Raw genomic sequence first — 17,429 nt, forward strand, 5'->3', positions numbered from 1 at the left:
TTTTTGAGAGAAAGCAGACAGGAAAATACACACAGCATGAGATCCTAGGCAAAGAGGTTGTGTTTGTCTTACAAAATGCATTTCAACACCTGTGTAAACCACAGGAAATATGTTCAATTTCCTGAGTCAATTTTCTTTTAAACACAGATCTTTAGTATCAGTACAGTAATTAAACATACAATAAAGGTTCTACTGGCTGCATCTACTGGTTGCATCTTCTGAATACAATAATCACCAAGTGTTGCTATTGGCATGACTTGTACTTACCTGTAAAGTGTATCTGTTTTTGAAACAGTTGGTAACCAATTCCCCTTTGGACAGCTGGTATAACCATGTTAATTTTCTTCCACTGTGACGGCTGGCATAAAATGCAGTAAATCTCTGATAGCTCCGTTCTAACTGTATAAAAACATCAGTAATTAATTAATTAAATAAATAAATAAATATTACTTATCTTCATTTACTGTTACTAGAACATGTTATGCAAGCAACAGGGGATCATCAAATCTGATCACTCTCAAGCACTATGTTGTCTAAATAACACAAAACTAGAAACTTAAAGTATTCAAATTCAGCAGATTGGATGAAAAAATTCCCTCTGCTACAAGTTTCCCCTTTAAAGTATCATTAACAGTACAAATGTAAACAGGTTCATTCTTCCTTTTAGGATACATTAAGCATGGCTAGAAAAGCAATTTGTTTTAACCACCTTCATCCTCCAGATAACAGCATTAAACTTATTTCTCATGTTAAATATTCATGTCTTTTCTTTTCTGGATAAGCACTCCGCAGATAACTAATGATTATACTTACTAAAGATTTTACTGAGCAAAGCTGAAGCAATAGCATGAAAAAGTTTCTTAAATTAAGTATACTCAGAAAAATGCACTAACAAAGATTTGCTTTAGTTGCTGTTGAATATGTTGAAGAGAGATTCATTAACCAGGGAGTTTTCATGGGAAAGTTATGAAAACACGGATTTCACACAGTATCCTCCTACTACCTTACTCAATTATCTTGTTCCAAATATCCTCAGGCCAAATAGGCAAATATCAGAGACACTTATAGTCCTCTCTGATACACAACAGAACAGAAGGAGAAACCAGCCTTGTAAAATAAATTTCTCTCATGATCATTCCATGTTTAGATGAACCAAGTGCAAGTGCCTCACCTCAGATGGCAGAGCAAATGTGCAGGACTGCTGGAACGGCCATGATCCAGAACTCAGCACTTGGATGCTGAAATCCACTGAAAGACAGGTGAAGAGGATGAGCTACATTATCTCACTTTCTCCTAACCCCCCCCTTCAAACACAGTCCCAGTTCTAACACAGAAATGGTTCTGGCTTTGTGGTCAAACTAAAATGGTAAAAAAATCATTAAACCACTGTTTTGTTTTTGTCAGAGCATAACCAAAGCTATTAATGAGAGATGCCACTGCAGTTAAAGAGCTTTAGATTTACTGTTATGGATACTCAATCTTCTCTAATTTGGAGAATTTACTATTCTGTTTCTGTCCCTACAATGGGTTTCTCTTTTAACACAGAAATGTGAAAATTCTTAAGTGTTCTTCATCACTCCATAGTATACAAGTGCAAGAACAGGCCTTTCACACCTATACTTGGTAAGGTATTTTGGCCAAGTCAAGTATGAATAATACAAAAACTCAGTAAAATTTGAGCCTGACAGTACACAATTCTAATAGTAATCCAAGAAATATTTGCCAGAATATTTGGTTGGCTTGCCAGAATTTGGTTCAAGGTGGTTCAATTAAAAAGAAAAGTACTGAAAAGTGACAGGGACCTCTAACAACCTGGAAAACAATATACTTTTATCCTTAATACTTTCACGTAAGTCTAAGTATTAAACATGTAAAAATCAAAACTGCTTAAATGAAAAGCATCTCTTCAAAGAAACAAAAAATTAAGAAAACAAGAAAAAAAAGACAAGACAGCATTCAACTTAATTTAGCTTTCTACCTAAACATAAGCTGCAAAATCAGGAGGAAGCTACTCACAAAATACATAAACAGCTACTCGAAGACACAGAACAGACATAAAAGACTAATATAAACATCCCAGCTATCTTTGTCAGAAGAACACTAACTCTAATTTGTGGTAGTATCAGTAAGTAAAATATTTCCCTCACACATTTAATTCGGCAGAAATAAGAGGAAGCTATACTATGCAACAGTAGCTTAGGTAAAGGTATTACTTACAATCTAATGGTTCTGAATTGGTCAGGTGCTTTTTAAATTGCTCATTCAAATCCTTGCTTACACCAATATCTTGAAACATTCTCTGCAGCTTGGATGTATACTCAAAACCACAAGCTTGCTGCATTTTAAAAGCACAGATACATCAGGAAGACACATTGTTGACATTGGATAATGAGAAGAACAAAGTGTTGAAACTTATTTCCTAAACAGCTGTACAAAGTTCTGTATTTCCCTTATTCAAAGTGCTGATCCCCCCTGGAATATCAGTTTTAACTGCCACTGAAAGCTGAAGAAAATTTTGCTTAAAAATTCAGCAAAATACAATGAAACAGACTACTCAAAGGGTAGCTGACTGTATTTTTCTTAACTCTGCATAAATACGGGTCAAAAAATTAAGCAAGTTTTCAGTACTCATTCCCCTGAATAATTAAATCCATGTCATTAATTTGTTTAATAATAACTAAGCTTAGCTCCATCAGACAGACATGCACCAGAGGTTCCTATGATTAAAAAAATCCCCAAAACAACAGAAAAAAAACCTAGGTTGTGAATTTTTCTCTGCATAAAATAAACAAATGCAAGGACATACATCAGTGCTTTCCAAAACAGTGTGAAGACCTGCAAGGCAGTAAATCATGGGACAGTCATGGAATACTCACTTTTAATTTGGAGATCATGCTTGCCTCAGCATCATCACTGGCACTGTTTTGATGCACAAGTCTCTTTGCCAGCATTTTAGCATAGAATTTTTGAAACACATCTTTATCCTCAATGTACTTGAAGACAACCATCTGGAAAAACCAAGAAAATTTGTAAGGAAAAAATATTTAAACGTTTGTCATGAAAAAGCTGTAGCAGGAGCTACTTAATTTGCACCTAAATTTTAAAGACTGGGGGTTTTGTTTGGCTTTTTTGGGGGAGGGTGTAGGGACTGGTGGTGTGTGTTTGCTTTAAATATGGATACTATTCTTAAGAAGAACTGTATATTCCACATGTAGAGCATATTACATATATGTGAATATATAATGATATAAAAAGATGCCATGGAAATGATATATTTTATAGGTATATATAGATTAAGGAAAAGCATAGCTTCAATATAGCCACTTATATCTGCTGTAAAGGGGTTTTTAATAAACAAAATAAAATAGTTTTTATATCTATATGTATTTATAGATATCTTACCACTTGATTGAGTGTATCTTCCAATTCTGCTTCTTCTGGATTCTTTGAGCTGCAATTAAAGATGTGCCTTTTTAATGAGTCTCAAGCCAACATAATTAAACCAACATATGGAGACATATGGAAGCTTTAGAAATAAAAGAATGCAAATTTAAATAATTCTGGGTTCAAAGGCTCTTTAAACAGGAAACAATGTAATGAGATGAACAGTTCACTGCCCCACCTGTCAGCAACTCAGAAATTCTCAAATGTCAGACTGAAGTCCTGGACCATGACTTGCTTGGGACTTGTTGGCAGTATGGTACTTCTCAGGATTTATGAGTTTAAATAATGGACCTCTCTCTTCCTGCTGCTAAATGACATCTTTATTTCTTATCTTAGGTAGTACAGTGAGAAGAAACCAGCTCACAGAGCTAGGATTTGACTGGGTAAAAGCTCAGGTGGCACCATATTGTCTTCCTCCATCTCATGCTTCTCCACCAGGCAAAGCCCATACCTACCCTGCACACAGTCACGGTATTTGTAAAGGAGAAAAATAAACCCTTTGCTGAATGAAGGAGAGGATGGGAAAGGGAAAAGTGAGCAAGTTCTCCCATTTTTTGGGTTGTTTAGTGGTAGTTTTTTTCCTCTGCCAAAACAACTAGAAATGTTGCCAAGGACAAAAGTGACATCAATCCAGTATGAACTGAAGTCATACTAAGTCAGCATAGGAGCTGCTGAATCATTTAAAGCCAAATACCTTGAATTAAAATATGAACTATGAGAGGTTAGAAAGCTGTTTTTGTCCTCCTCAACCTCTGCCCAGATGGAAGAAGGCACAGAAAAAACAGCAGGAAAGCGACAGTTTTAATGGAAAAAGGGAATGCTTATCTCTTTACAACATATGGCCCAATTTAAGTTTTCCAGTGCAAAAATACCTACCTAAAATCCCTCCCTCAATTTTACTGAAAAACTTTAAATTCTTGTAAACCAAGGAGGGTTTGCTTACTGTCCCCACTTTTCCTTAAAAATAAAAGTAAACAACCAACCTTCAGGAATGGTCCCACTGAAATTTTGTATCCAGAATTTGATGCAATTAATTTCTTGCAAAATGAAGTTCTGTTTCTGAAAACGGTATAAAACTTCGTAGGCTAAAACCTTTTAAAATAAAAGTCAACAGGAATCATTTTTCTTTGAGGACATACCTTTTCTTTAGTAAAGAGTCACAATATCGTGCCAGTAGCTCTGGGGATTTACTGGATGACTGAGCCATTTTCGTCACTGCATTGTTATTTATAAATCGACCACAAGCCTATAAATCACAGAAGACAGTGAAATTTGGGAGACAGGTTTTTTTTTCATGGAAATAAAATTCCAGCATCTGCCACTACATGCACTTACTTTGTCTAGTGCGGCCACGAAGCCAGCATCATTGTTGAATGCAGACATGACTAAAGCATTGTATTTCTTATGGACATCCAACACTGTCTGAACATACATTTTTGGATCCTGCAATAAGAAGAGACTGGATTTTGCAACCTGTTGACTTTCTACTTCCTCCAAAATTGAGCTATTGACAGGCCCAAGACAATTTGTGTGGGTAAAGTCTATAAAGTATTAGGAATATTTTACAGGTAAACTAGTACCCAGATTGATTCAGGTCCTGTGTCCAGGACTGACTGATGTTACTGCAAGCTTTCATTTACAGAAACCAGAGTGTACCACATTACACAAAAGAAAACAAAGTCTCAACCACTGCAAATATTTTCAAAGACTTAAACTTATTTCAAGTCACACCTGAGAGACCTGGACAATCATAAAATGGCAGCTGCTACAGAGGAGAATCTCTGTAGTAAGAATTTGACTGGTGTATATGAAACAGGTACAACTAGTACAGACACCTTAGCCACTGGTAGTTCCTAAAAATTACCTGCTCAACACCCAGTGGCAGCCAAATGACAATAAACATCAAGTTTACTGTATTCAGACTGAGTTCTATGTGCAGTTATGGATCTTGCTTCTCAATAAAGATGGAATGGAGACAAGGAGTAGGGACAATGACGGGCAAGTAAATCATCAGGCACACAGGACAGCTACTCCACAACTGACTAAAAAGGCAGGAACTCTTTAATTTGGAGACTAGAAGGTCTTGTTGGCAAGAAGTGATGGAATATGGGCAGGGTTTTATGAGGATCCTGAAAAACATTTCCTGTTGCCACTGAAGACAGATACAGACTACCATGCACCACCAATCTAATGCCATGCCTGAGAAAAAAACTGATATTATTTAGAACTTCTGAGATAAGGAATGCAAGTGGACATTCAGAAAAGACATTCAGGAAAGTATTGATTAAAAGAATTAAAAAAACCCAAAACAAACCAAAAAGTACAAAAAGCAGCCAATCTTCTGATTGAAAAGCAATCTTGTTAATACAGTTAACAGAGACCAGAAAACAACTCCTTCTGCAGCAAAAATCTAAAATAGGTGAAATGAGTCAGGCTGGTATGACTGTTTCTCTGCACTGACTACAGAGAAACAGTAAAGCATTTGTTCAGCTGATTATCTGTTTAGACACAGTACAGGTAAATGAAGCTGGGAAGAATCAATCCTACCTAAGTGTGATAGAGGACTAACAAGGCAGTGATGAACGGCAACACAGTGGTATAAGGGATGTGGAAAGAAAAGGCAAGATGGTTCCCAGGGGAAACAGCCAGAGATACTGCTATGAAAATGAAGAACAAATGTGTGGAATAAGGAACAAAAGAGAAAGATAGGAAACAAGAAAAAGTGTCAGAGGCAGGAAGAGTTTTGTAAATGGCTGGAGCCAACTAATACATACAAATCTTGGACCTTCCTTTTCAAAGGTGAAATAATTCCTGGAGAAAGAGCTTTCATTTTTTTCTGGCCTAATTCTTCAAGGCCTAAACAGAAAAAAACCGCAAGAGTGATGACCACTAGGGGGATGTGCCAAGCATGGAGCAGATATGATTTCAAATTTATGGAGACATCTACAAATGAAACTGAAGATTCCTGAACTTGCTTCATTATTACTTTATGATTCATAAAAGATCAACATTGCTAAAAAGCTATGCACTTAAAGCTACAAAAGTGAACAACAGGCACTATACCCTTTAATACAGATTACTGTTTCAGCATGAAGCTATTTCAAGAATTTCTCAGGACAGTAACAGGCTAAAATGAACTTTGTCAAAAATAAAAGTTAATCACAGAATCATAGAGTAGCCTGTGTTGGAAGGGACCCACAAGGATCATCAAAGTCCAACCCATAACTCTGCACAAGACCACCCGGAGAATCACACTGATGTTGTCAGTGACAGTGCCTGAGAGCATTGTACAAGTGCTTCTTGAATGCCACTTTAAATAAAATTTACCAGAATCTATATTCTATCCTGATCTTGCTTTGTGCAGTGCTTCATTCTTCCCCCCCCCCACCCCCCCGCCAGAAAACATCATATTGTCTATACAGAAGAAGTTTGGCAAAGGATTTAAACAACTTCATGTTGCCAAGATGCAACCCTAATCATTACAAAACTAAGTTTGAAATCATAATTATGGGATAAAAAACTGAAAAAGCAGTCTTTCCAAAGACCCGATCTCCTCCTCATATTGTGACATTTTCAACCATTTCAGTTCCTTCTTCTTCTGTTTTGCATGCTTTTCCAAACACAAGAAAGATATCAAAAAAACTCAAACCAACAGAAACTCTCTAGTCTCATCCAAGTCAGAATTCCTTGAGAAGAAATAAAATACAGTCAACTGTAGATAATGCTTCTGGAAACATTCGACTGCCAGGTGTATTTTTAAGTGTTGAGTGTTGTATTTGCACAGCCATCTTTCCAAGCAGCATGACATCTTGACAGACAGCAAAATCTCACAAGAAAACTCTCCCCTCCCTTTCAAAACCAAACCAAAAACAACCCAAACCTCCCCCAAACCAAATGAAATAAAAAAAAACACCCCAAAGACACACAAAACCCGAAGAGTAGAAGGACAATGATCTAAGTTTTGTTCTAAGCCTACTAACATTTGAGATTTGCCAAGTCCTTACAGATTAAATTAGTGAGAGGGAAAACAAGAAAACTTGAAGTTTTATCAGGAAGCATTCACTGTCCTCCAATGTACAAGTGGCTGCAAGCACACACAGACTTGTTTTGATGGGATACTTGCATTTAGTGCAGCTTCTCCACATTTCTCAATTGCAGCTAGACCCTGATTATGAATGTGAGTTTCCAAAAGTTTTTTTAGCTCTCCAAGGCCATCCTGGATTCGAGATACAAGGTTATACATGCGACCCAAGTCTGAAAAAGAAAAAAAAAAAAAAAAAAAAGGAAAGCTAACATCTCCCATCTATAATGGCTATTAGTTCTATTTCTCATTTACAGGTTGTCAATAGGAGTTAAACATCCATTGTCGACAAAAACACACATGCAATTGTTCCTGTAAAAAGCCAGAAAAAAACCAGTAAACAATTACACAGTACAGCAAACCTTTGCAATCACCAGGAAAGGTAACACTAGTTAAAGAGAAAATAATCTGTTGTATTAGGATCTATTTTTTATCTTCACAATGCAACAAATCTCAAGAATAAAAACCCACCATTTGAATAGCAGAAAGTTTACTTCTGATTTTCAGCTTTCACAGGTTTAAAGCAGTAATTTTAAAATGGTGTTCAACCTCTCTTATTTAAATAACATTTTGAGGTGTTGCCATGAATTTGAAACTGTTACTAATGTTACTGCTGGCTATGCTACAAGTACTGTATCTTCCAGGTGACCACTGTCCTTTACATCTTACTCTGAACAGGACAGTTCTCAGAGATCTAACACTGCTTGTAGCCCTTTGCATATCAACACTTGTACTTTGGGCAGCATCAGTGGTAAGAGTTGGAAATTTAAGGCAAAATGTTATGTATTGATATGACTTTAGCAAATAAATTGAAACATTATAAAATCTGATTTTCTTCAATAAAACACTGTCAGTAAAACACATTTTTTAAAAAAAAAAGAACTTTAAGCGACTGATTACCAGTAGTAATAACTATTTGAAAAAAAAAAAGAGGTTCTGAAAAGTATTACAATAGAATTAATGAAGGTAAAAAACTGCATATCATTTCACATATGTTAAGGCTTCATATTAAAATCTCAGTTTTCAGCCAAGACTTTCCAAATCAATCAGCAATTTTTGAAAGTCTAATACTGAAGAGGATTTTGGTTTTTGTTATTTAGTTTCAACAGGATAGATGCTTTGTATTTTCTGAGCACAGATTAAATTAAAAAAAAAGCAAACTTTGAATTGGCCATAAACCATGTTCACAAACCTACCAGTCACTTCTTGCAATCTTGCCCTCACTGAACAGGCACTCCAGTGAAACAGTAAACAATCAGATTATTTACTGCAAACTAAGGAGGATATTTCACGTTGCAGAACCCATCTAAAGGCTGACAGATACATCTAGCTCTTCTAAAATGCAAGGACTTCTCTTGGGCTTAACAGCGGCTTGTGAGCAATTTACTACCACCAGAGGACTATCAGATTAAACAAAACAGAGCAATCAATGAGCTAGTGCTCTACCTAACTCGTAAATACAACACAGAGTTTGATGCCTTCTAATACTGAAGAGATGACATTTCAGTTCGGTTACTGTATAACACTTTCCTTAAAACTTTTTCAAGTTTTCAACTTGCAGATTTGAAAACAAAGCTTTTACTTCTCTCTATGAAAACCATGACTACAACCTGATGTTAACTTTTTATGAACATAAGAATACCCTACAGAACTTTAGAAAAACAGTAGGAAAATAATGCCATGAATAGCTACAATAAGCTGCTGCTCAATCTACTCACAAGTGTTCACAGGCTGTTTTACCAAGGTGTCTGTGTTAGGTGAAATAAGGAAGAGATGCCACAAAAATCTCATGGAAAATTTGCATGGTAACTCCACCTACATCATTACAGCCTTCTCCCAATAAACCCAATTGTTTCCTATAGGTATCATGCTGATGTGAATACGTAACACATGAGGAATGTGTCCCAACACCTTTATAACCAGTTTACGCATTAGTTGCACAATGGATTAAAAAGTTACAGAATGCCAACAGGAGTGGCCTGTGAAGTGTAACTGCATGATATTCTCAAACATAGCTTGCATGGGAGGACCTCAAAATCAGTGTACTTTCAAGAGTAAAGCAATGAATATTTTAATCAAGAGCAAGCTTTTATTTTATGTTTAGGATAGTCTACCAAAGGCTATATTAGTATATCACAAATTGGAGAATTAACTGATTACTGTGATTAAAAAGTGAATTATCAGACTATTACTGAAAATAAATTTTCTGATCTTGAAACTTCGCAAATCTTAAAAAGGGAGAGGGAGCTGCTACAATTTCCATAAGTGAAGCCTGAAAACAGAAAATATTTTGAAAAAGAAGAAAAAAAAATTAAGCATTTTAAAGAAAGTCTAGTAATTTTAGAAATAATCCACATGAAAGTAAACCCAAAAATACATAAGTAGACAGCACCCAAGACACAAGGTAATTGTTTTCTTTTCACCCAGACAACCTTATGGAATTGTATCACTATGGCCAGTGATTGTACTAAGGGCTCATGTAATCCATGAGCTTGATACAGTAAGAGGAAAAAAGAAAAGTCTGTGAAGGTGTCCTGAGACCAGAAAAAACCTTCTTGTTAGCTCTATTGCTATTTCAATTGTCAGAAGTAATTTAGTCATCTATAAAGTCATTTCACAAACCAACACTCATCAAAATCGCTTCCAACTATGGAGTAAATGTTTACAAACACAAACAGCATCTGACTCAAATACTAGTAGAGATTATTTATATTTGAATCACCTAACTTCTGACCTACTAATCACGCTAAATTGCCCTTTTTGATTTCAAAGCAACTCTTAATTATCAACATGACTATAATAAATTGTAATAATTCACAGTTGCTATTTTAAGATTGATATACGAGACACAATGACAGTTACAATTTAAAACTCTCAAAGGAACAACATCATTATTAGTAACTTAACCACAGCTATACATCCATAATCAGACTTGAAATGCAGATTTAATTTGTTCCCCAACGGGGAAATCGGAATCATCATTTATCCTTATCATTTGTATGATTCACAGGAATAAGTTCTGGCTGTCATTTTGTGCTCTCTATTAACTCCTGAAGAAACTCATACAAACCAACACAATTGACAATTCCCTAAAGATATCTAAATTCTGATAATCTTCACTTATTTCAGAGAAAGTGTTGAAGAAGTCTCTTTTCTACACATTCTAAGACAATATAAACTTGATTCATTAGCAACACTTAACTTCCACAGCCAAAATTAACTCATCAATTAATAATTTCCAGCCTTTCCCTTGTGCTCTATATGCAGTACTATGGATTTTATATACTCTATTTTAAAAGCAACTTCTTTGCATCTATTCCTCTTTTAACATTTCCTATACATACTTCTGAACACTTTAGATTTTAAAATTCTCAGTGCTGACTCAGGAAGATCCATGAATTAAACTGAAACAGCTGGGAAAGAGTACTGGTCTGTTTTTCACCTCCCATCTCTCTCACACAAGCTTCAGCTCCTGCTGGAAAGATGGCTCTAGTGCTCTTGGAACTTTTCCAGCCATATTAAGAGTAATCAAACTAGTGCTGCCTTAATATCTGGGAATGGGCTAGGGTCCTTGAAGCAGTATCATCAGCCATCCCGATTTCATCAAAACCTGCTTGTCCATCAGTTTAGTGACTATATTCTCTCTTAATCTAATTCCTGAACAAATTACATTTAGCTAGCACCAGATTTTAAATTGTTAGCAAATCATGAGGGAGGAGAACTCTAAGCCTAAAGCCAGTGTTTTGAACACCTTACCTTCATTTTTGTCAGCATCCAACAAATTCTGAAACTCTGTATGAAATATCTCAAGGTGTTTTTCAATAAGTACTTGCTCACACTTTCGTGCTAACTCATCTTGTGTGCTCTCATGGAGATACACCTGAACTCTGCGCTGTTCCTCAAGAAGGCGGGCTTCGGCCTACAGAAAAAGAGGTAAACATGAAACCTTCAGAGAAGGCAGAATATGAATCCAACAGCAGAAAACAGGCGACTGTTCAGTAAATTCTTCTAGAAAACAACAACAAGCAGGCCTCTCTCATTTGGTGTTGTGGATCACCTACTTAAGCAGTTATTTTTCTGGGAATCATAATATACATTTGGAATTGGTGTTTATGTTGATGAAAATACTATGTGCTGTTTAAATGGCTGGGGAGAATCACAGCTACACTGTTTTTGCTGACATGAGATGCTGGAAGTTTTAGGATCAGCAAACTCTCCAGCTACAGAGGTAATTTTGTTTAAGACAAACATGAATGTATACCATGGCTCCACAAAACTAAAAGGCAGGAAACTACAATTTAATGCTATGCCCGTGACAAATTTACTTGAATATTCTCATCTACATTCTTACACAGAAAAGCTCCCCAATAAACTACAATAATTTAAATTATACTACCATTTAATTTGGCATATGAAATGCTACATATGCATACCTTCCTGGCAAACAATTCTAAATGTTACTTAAGAAATAGAGCTTACAAGGAATTGTAAAAGTGAATTTGTTTACATAACAATTACATCTATTTGCTTGCAAAAGTGTTAAGGATTCACATTACAAACCATTTGAACTGCAGCACATTATTAGGGATAAAGGGTGTATGTCCTCTTATGAGCCCAAGTTTTTTAAATTAACAACATCATCAAGAAAATGGAATTGGGTTAATTCATTTCCTACTATGCCAGAGTAACAAGTAAGCATGACAGATCATATTCTGGACACTAAAAAAGGAACAGTTACACTGCAAGTGTACTACATCATATATAGACTGCTTTAAATCATCTCAGCCACTGTTGGGTTCACTCATTCTGTAAATATTTTGCACTTAAGTCTTGTGAAATGGTCCTGAATTACTATTTCCTAGAGTTAAACTAGTACTGATCAAAACATAGGAAATGAAATCAGCAATTTGAGAAGGGGTATAATCTCCAGAGTACTTGCCAGTTTCTTACCAGTAAGGAATAACAATCAACTTCTTTACTGATAATAGCAGCAAGTCTTTCTTATGAACATTGGAACTGCTCATCCTGCATTTAACCAATTCTGTATTTCTGTAGTTCAGAAAATTCTAACGCTTCTAATGCTGCTGCTTAAAATATCCTTAGAGCTTTGCTTTTAATGTTAACAGTCAACTCTCATTGTGAGCTCTTTTATGAAAAGAAATATTTAACTCTCTAACTTCATGCTTTCCTTATATTCTCTTTTTTTTGTGTGTTCTTGTAACTCCATTTTCCTTTTAAAGTCACATTTCAGAAAAAAGGGAAAAAAACTAGTTCACACAACATTATCTTCACTTGTTTCAACTATAAAGATGAAAAGTTCTGAGTAAGACTGTAATTCAAGGGACAGCCTTAAGAAATAGTGACCTTTTTCCCTACAGCACATCAGGCTATGCCAGCTTTACTCATGAGTTCTGGCCTGAGAAGAAAAGTTCACAATCCTTCTAAACTCAGTACATCTGCCTATATAACTACATACACAAATCCTAGTTCTAGTTAAGATTTAATGGACTATTCTGAAAGACACTACCACAATTCTACTGTAACACGGTAACAATCATGCTATGCTGCTGTGCCCTATGGTACTCCAAGGTTTCTTTTTATTTTGCAATGCTATTTACTGCCAGACAGAACTCAAAATACAGTGCTCCAGTGAGAATGTCAAGTAAGTGAACTAACAGCAGATTATTCCATTCACAGTTCACGCTTCCATCAGATTACTTGTAAGAGCTTTTAGCCACTAGTCTGAAGGGAGATGCCAAGAGTGCCCAAATTGCTTCTATACATCTCTAATGTTAATTTGAGCAGATACATAAGGCTACACACTTCTCTGCTGGAAATTTCCCTTGCTGTCTGCTGATTTTTTATGTGCTTTCACCTTCAACATCAGCTTCAAGCAAAGCAAGTTGTTGTTTTGTGTATTTCTGAAGATTTGAGGATAGTTTGGGGTACTAATAAGTTATTTCTACTTGCCCGTAATCTCTAGTTCTTGAAATAGCAATGACCTTCAGACAGCTTCTTACTGTCTTGGACCAAGGAAGTCTGGATGAGCCAGCCATTCAGGTTCTGAATGACTGAAATTTCCTTACTTTCTCTTTATACACATATTAGGATAAAAATTAAAACAAGAACTTGACAGGGAAATAGCAAAATAAAATTAATTCAACAACAGAAAAGTAAACATAGGTTGGTTGGTAATTATTGAAAACTGCTAAAGGCACAATTCCTTTCATTATGTTATTTCTAGGACTACCCCTCCCACCTTATTTTGCTTTTTGGGTAATACATTGACTTTAATGCAAAGAGTTAAGAAAGGATGTGTTCTTTGTTAAAAAGCATTACACAAAGAATACTGCAGGAAGGGATGCGTATCTACATATTACATACTTGAAAAGCTCTTATTTTTAAACTAAGCTGAAAGGGAACAAACAAGCAGTAATTCAGAAAGTGAAGAAGTGTGCTGAGGAAAAAAAATGCATAAATCACACCTGCCCAACATGGAAGATGACCTATTCATTACCAGGTCAGTAAGACTAACCCAATAACCAGACTAAAAATAGCCAATATTTATCCCTGCTTGCTCTTAATTGCCCTGTCTGGGATCCCCAAAACCAGAGACTAGTTAAGAATTTAAATATGGCCTCTGTTGATAAGAAGTACTGTGCAAGGATTCATGACACTAAAATATTCTGAGACAATTAAGGCTAATCAATGATGTATTTCCTTAGCCAGCTTGCACAGGAAGGCATTTCAATAAATGCGTCAACACACTGTTCCTTGAATAGGAATGGCAAACTTGTGGTATTCAAGCAGAATTATTGTTTTAGTGTCTTAAGTCTAAAAAGATCTTAAGTTATTTTAACTTAATCTTCTGTTTTGACTGTTTAGAAAGTTCCATACTTTCACTGCAGTAAGGAGACAAACTTCAGACCAGATACACACAGAAGCAAATACTACAGGGAAAACCAGCTATTTGTTCCTGTAAAATAACCATCATTTTAAGAAACTGATAATCCAAGCCTAGAATTTATATTCCTTTACCTCTAAAAATATCTGTATCCAGAAAAAGAAAAATCATGAAGTGGATTAAGTCATTTACCTTCTTCATGTACTCTGTGACTGGGTTCTGTTGCAAGAATTCAGTACTTTCTCGTGTATAAAATCTCTCTGTGTCAGCAAGAAACTGAGATTCAAAGGATTCTTTATAGACAGTTAGTGTCGGTCCTTTTGCAAATGCATCATCTTCATTCAGCCCCAGCTCCACTAAAGGAAGAAAAACACAACCAAACAAAAAAGACAAAGAAATGACAAAATTGTTTTTTATGAAGTGGTCTCCTGCAAATAAACAAGGACACTCCTCCTAACTTAGATAATAGTGATCAATCGGGACTGCATCAGCACCACTTTTAACATAATACATTGATTTTGCATTTACAAATATCAGTACAAGACATTACTAATGTTAGGTACACTTTTAGATAAATTTCTTAAATGAAGGATTATAGAATTTGAAAACTTCATTATCTCAAATGCTAGCTCAAATTCTCCTTTCATTTTTCCCTCTTCAGAGTTCCACATTATATACTTTTGCTTTTATTAATGAAAGTAGTCAGTAATTAGAATAGCAATGCTCTCAATATTATGCAAAGGGAAAAAGCAACCCCACTCTGCTGCACAAACTATCATCCTTCCTCACTCCCAGTTTTAGCTCCTTAATAGCTGATTAGTAAACAATGAACACTCTTGTCTATCAGTTGCACTCTCAAATTTTACAAATACGGTATAATAACTGCTACTGCATAAAGTACCAGTACAAATGTGAAGTCAAACAATACATAAAAATCTTTACTGGACATCTGAGGAAGAGGAATGTTACTTTTGGGCTATGATAGGGTACATGAATTTATTTATTTTTAAGGAAGTAAAAGAATCTTAAATAAATCACATTTACCATAGGATTGTACAACTCCACTGATCAGCCTTGTATTGATAGTTTCACCATTTCTTTCCTTTTCAATCAATTTCAACACTGCATTTGTTACCTTAGAAAATAGGGATTAAAAGTTAAGTCAAGCACAGAGAAAGCAGCTGGTAGATGAAGCACCATACTTAATCAGGAGTATATTTCCATATTCAAGAAAAGTCAGACACCTTGAAAACAATATTTAAAGAGATCTGAACATTTGAAGTTCCTACAAAAAATGATACACCTTTAAGTAATTCAACATATTTACAGTCTGATTAGTGGCAAGGTGTATATGGGTATTAAAGCACTTAGTTGTTTTTTTTTTTTCTTTAATTTCAAAAAAACCCACCATCTAAGCCAAACCTCTCTTTGTTTTATACCTGAAATACAAAACACTGTAGCAAGAGCTGAACTAACCACCTGCTCTTTGGATCTGCCACAACTACTTCATCATGAAGTACTGGTAAGAATTAAAATAAATATATACATGTACCTAAAAATTGTGATGGAATACCTTGCTTTTTAATGTGCAGATTTACTAGTTTTAAATATTTGGCTGACCTGAGTCTCCCAAGCATCAATGTAAATATAACAACTAAAAAAAACATTAAGAGACCAAAATCGCAGCCTGTCACAATCTGCTCTCATCCGATCTTGACTCCCAAATCTTAAGTCATCACTGTGGTCAGCCCATACTCCTGCCTTGCTTAGTAAATTGCTACTTCAAGTCCCCTTAGCTTTTTTAAAAAAAAGCCAAGGGTCCTCTCAGCAGAGAAATAGCAGAACAGTCTTGGTATCATAGTTCAATTACAAACACACAGTTCAATTACACACTATTCCTTCAAATATTTAATATTTTTTTTTAGTGCTAAAAAAGAGAAATAGAAGGCTCAATTTTATTTTCCAGGTCTGTGCACACTCCCCACTTCCCTGACTCCTTCAAGCAGTTACCAACAAAATATGAAATTAACCCTATAAAATAACACTATAGTGGTAATATATTAATACATATACCTGCTTATTTAATGGCCTGAATAAGCAGTCTCTCCAGGTTACCAAGGCAAGCTAGAAGTAAAAGAAGGGAGAAGAAAGATGGAATAAAGAAAATATTTACATACACTTGTAGGGTAATTCCCTTTAAGGAAAGCTGAAGTAGTGTGCTAACTAATCAGAACTTCTAAAACTACATTTTGGCACACACATTTCTCAAGCAATGAGACTGTTTCTCATTAATATTACAACCGGCTTTACCACTAACTTTACTAAGTTGTTCCTTTTTCTACCAGAGGATCCACTGCCAACTCTGGAAACTAACAAAACCCACTTTGAGTTACTTTGAAAACATACAGCTTTTTTTCTGTTGGCAATTTCCAAGCTGACATAGTCCCTTAGCATTAGGTTACTAAAGTTAAGAGGAAGGGAACTAAGGATACCAACTGTTTTTCTACCATATGCAAAATTATTTTAGTAAAGCAGAAAAATAGACAGCACTTCTCTAATGCTTCACCAGTAAGGACAGTAATTATCCTTTATTTTAAAAAAAACATTTAGTTATCTGAGATACAGCAGCTAAGTTCTTATTTATATTACTTCACATTAAAAAAATTATCAAGATCACGTATCAATCTTTCAGAACTGTACCAAAATAACTTAAACTACAAACCAAACGTCATCTGAAACTTAGCAGCTTGGATGCTAAAAAAAATTGTATAAATGTAATGAAGTTATCAGAAAAAAAAAATTCTTTACTGCTTCATTTGGTGTTTGAAATGCTTGGCTGAATTCTAAGTGGGATGACAAGATCATGCTGAGGCACACAGGTAACACTAAGTAGCAAATACTCAGAAACAGACACCCTCAATAGTCTACTGCTGGAAGTCCCAATATATACAAGGCAGATTAAGCATCTCACAGACTTAGACCCTAGGAATTTTTACAAAT

At 35.4% G+C, this 17,429-nt stretch overlaps 1 protein-coding gene across 3 annotated transcripts in view; it reads right to left on the reverse strand.

Moving 5' to 3' along the window:
* Positions 1–17,429, reverse strand: part of CUL1 (cullin 1) — a 50,095-nt gene that overhangs the window by 5,940 nt on the left and 26,726 nt on the right. For all 3 annotated transcript variants that reach the window (XM_062510190.1, XM_062510200.1, XM_062510182.1), the window contains 12 exons: positions 16,503–16,553; positions 15,474–15,564; positions 14,622–14,785; positions 11,282–11,444; positions 7,568–7,698; positions 4,780–4,887; positions 4,584–4,690; positions 3,403–3,451; positions 2,877–3,008; positions 2,218–2,335; positions 1,172–1,248; positions 268–399 (listed from right to left, as the gene is read on the reverse strand). In XM_062510190.1, the coding sequence (XP_062366174.1) occupies positions 268–399; positions 1,172–1,248; positions 2,218–2,335; positions 2,877–3,008; positions 3,403–3,451; positions 4,584–4,690; positions 4,780–4,887; positions 7,568–7,698; positions 11,282–11,444; positions 14,622–14,785; positions 15,474–15,564; positions 16,503–16,553 (1,323 nt within the window). The remainder of the gene's footprint in view (positions 1–267; positions 400–1,171; positions 1,249–2,217; positions 2,336–2,876; positions 3,009–3,402; positions 3,452–4,583; positions 4,691–4,779; positions 4,888–7,567; positions 7,699–11,281; positions 11,445–14,621; positions 14,786–15,473; positions 15,565–16,502; positions 16,554–17,429) is intronic.

This window comes from Cinclus cinclus, chromosome 1 (assembly GCF_963662255.1).
Source record: "Cinclus cinclus chromosome 1, bCinCin1.1, whole genome shotgun sequence".
NCBI classification, from domain to species: domain Eukaryota; kingdom Metazoa; phylum Chordata; class Aves; order Passeriformes; family Cinclidae; genus Cinclus; species Cinclus cinclus.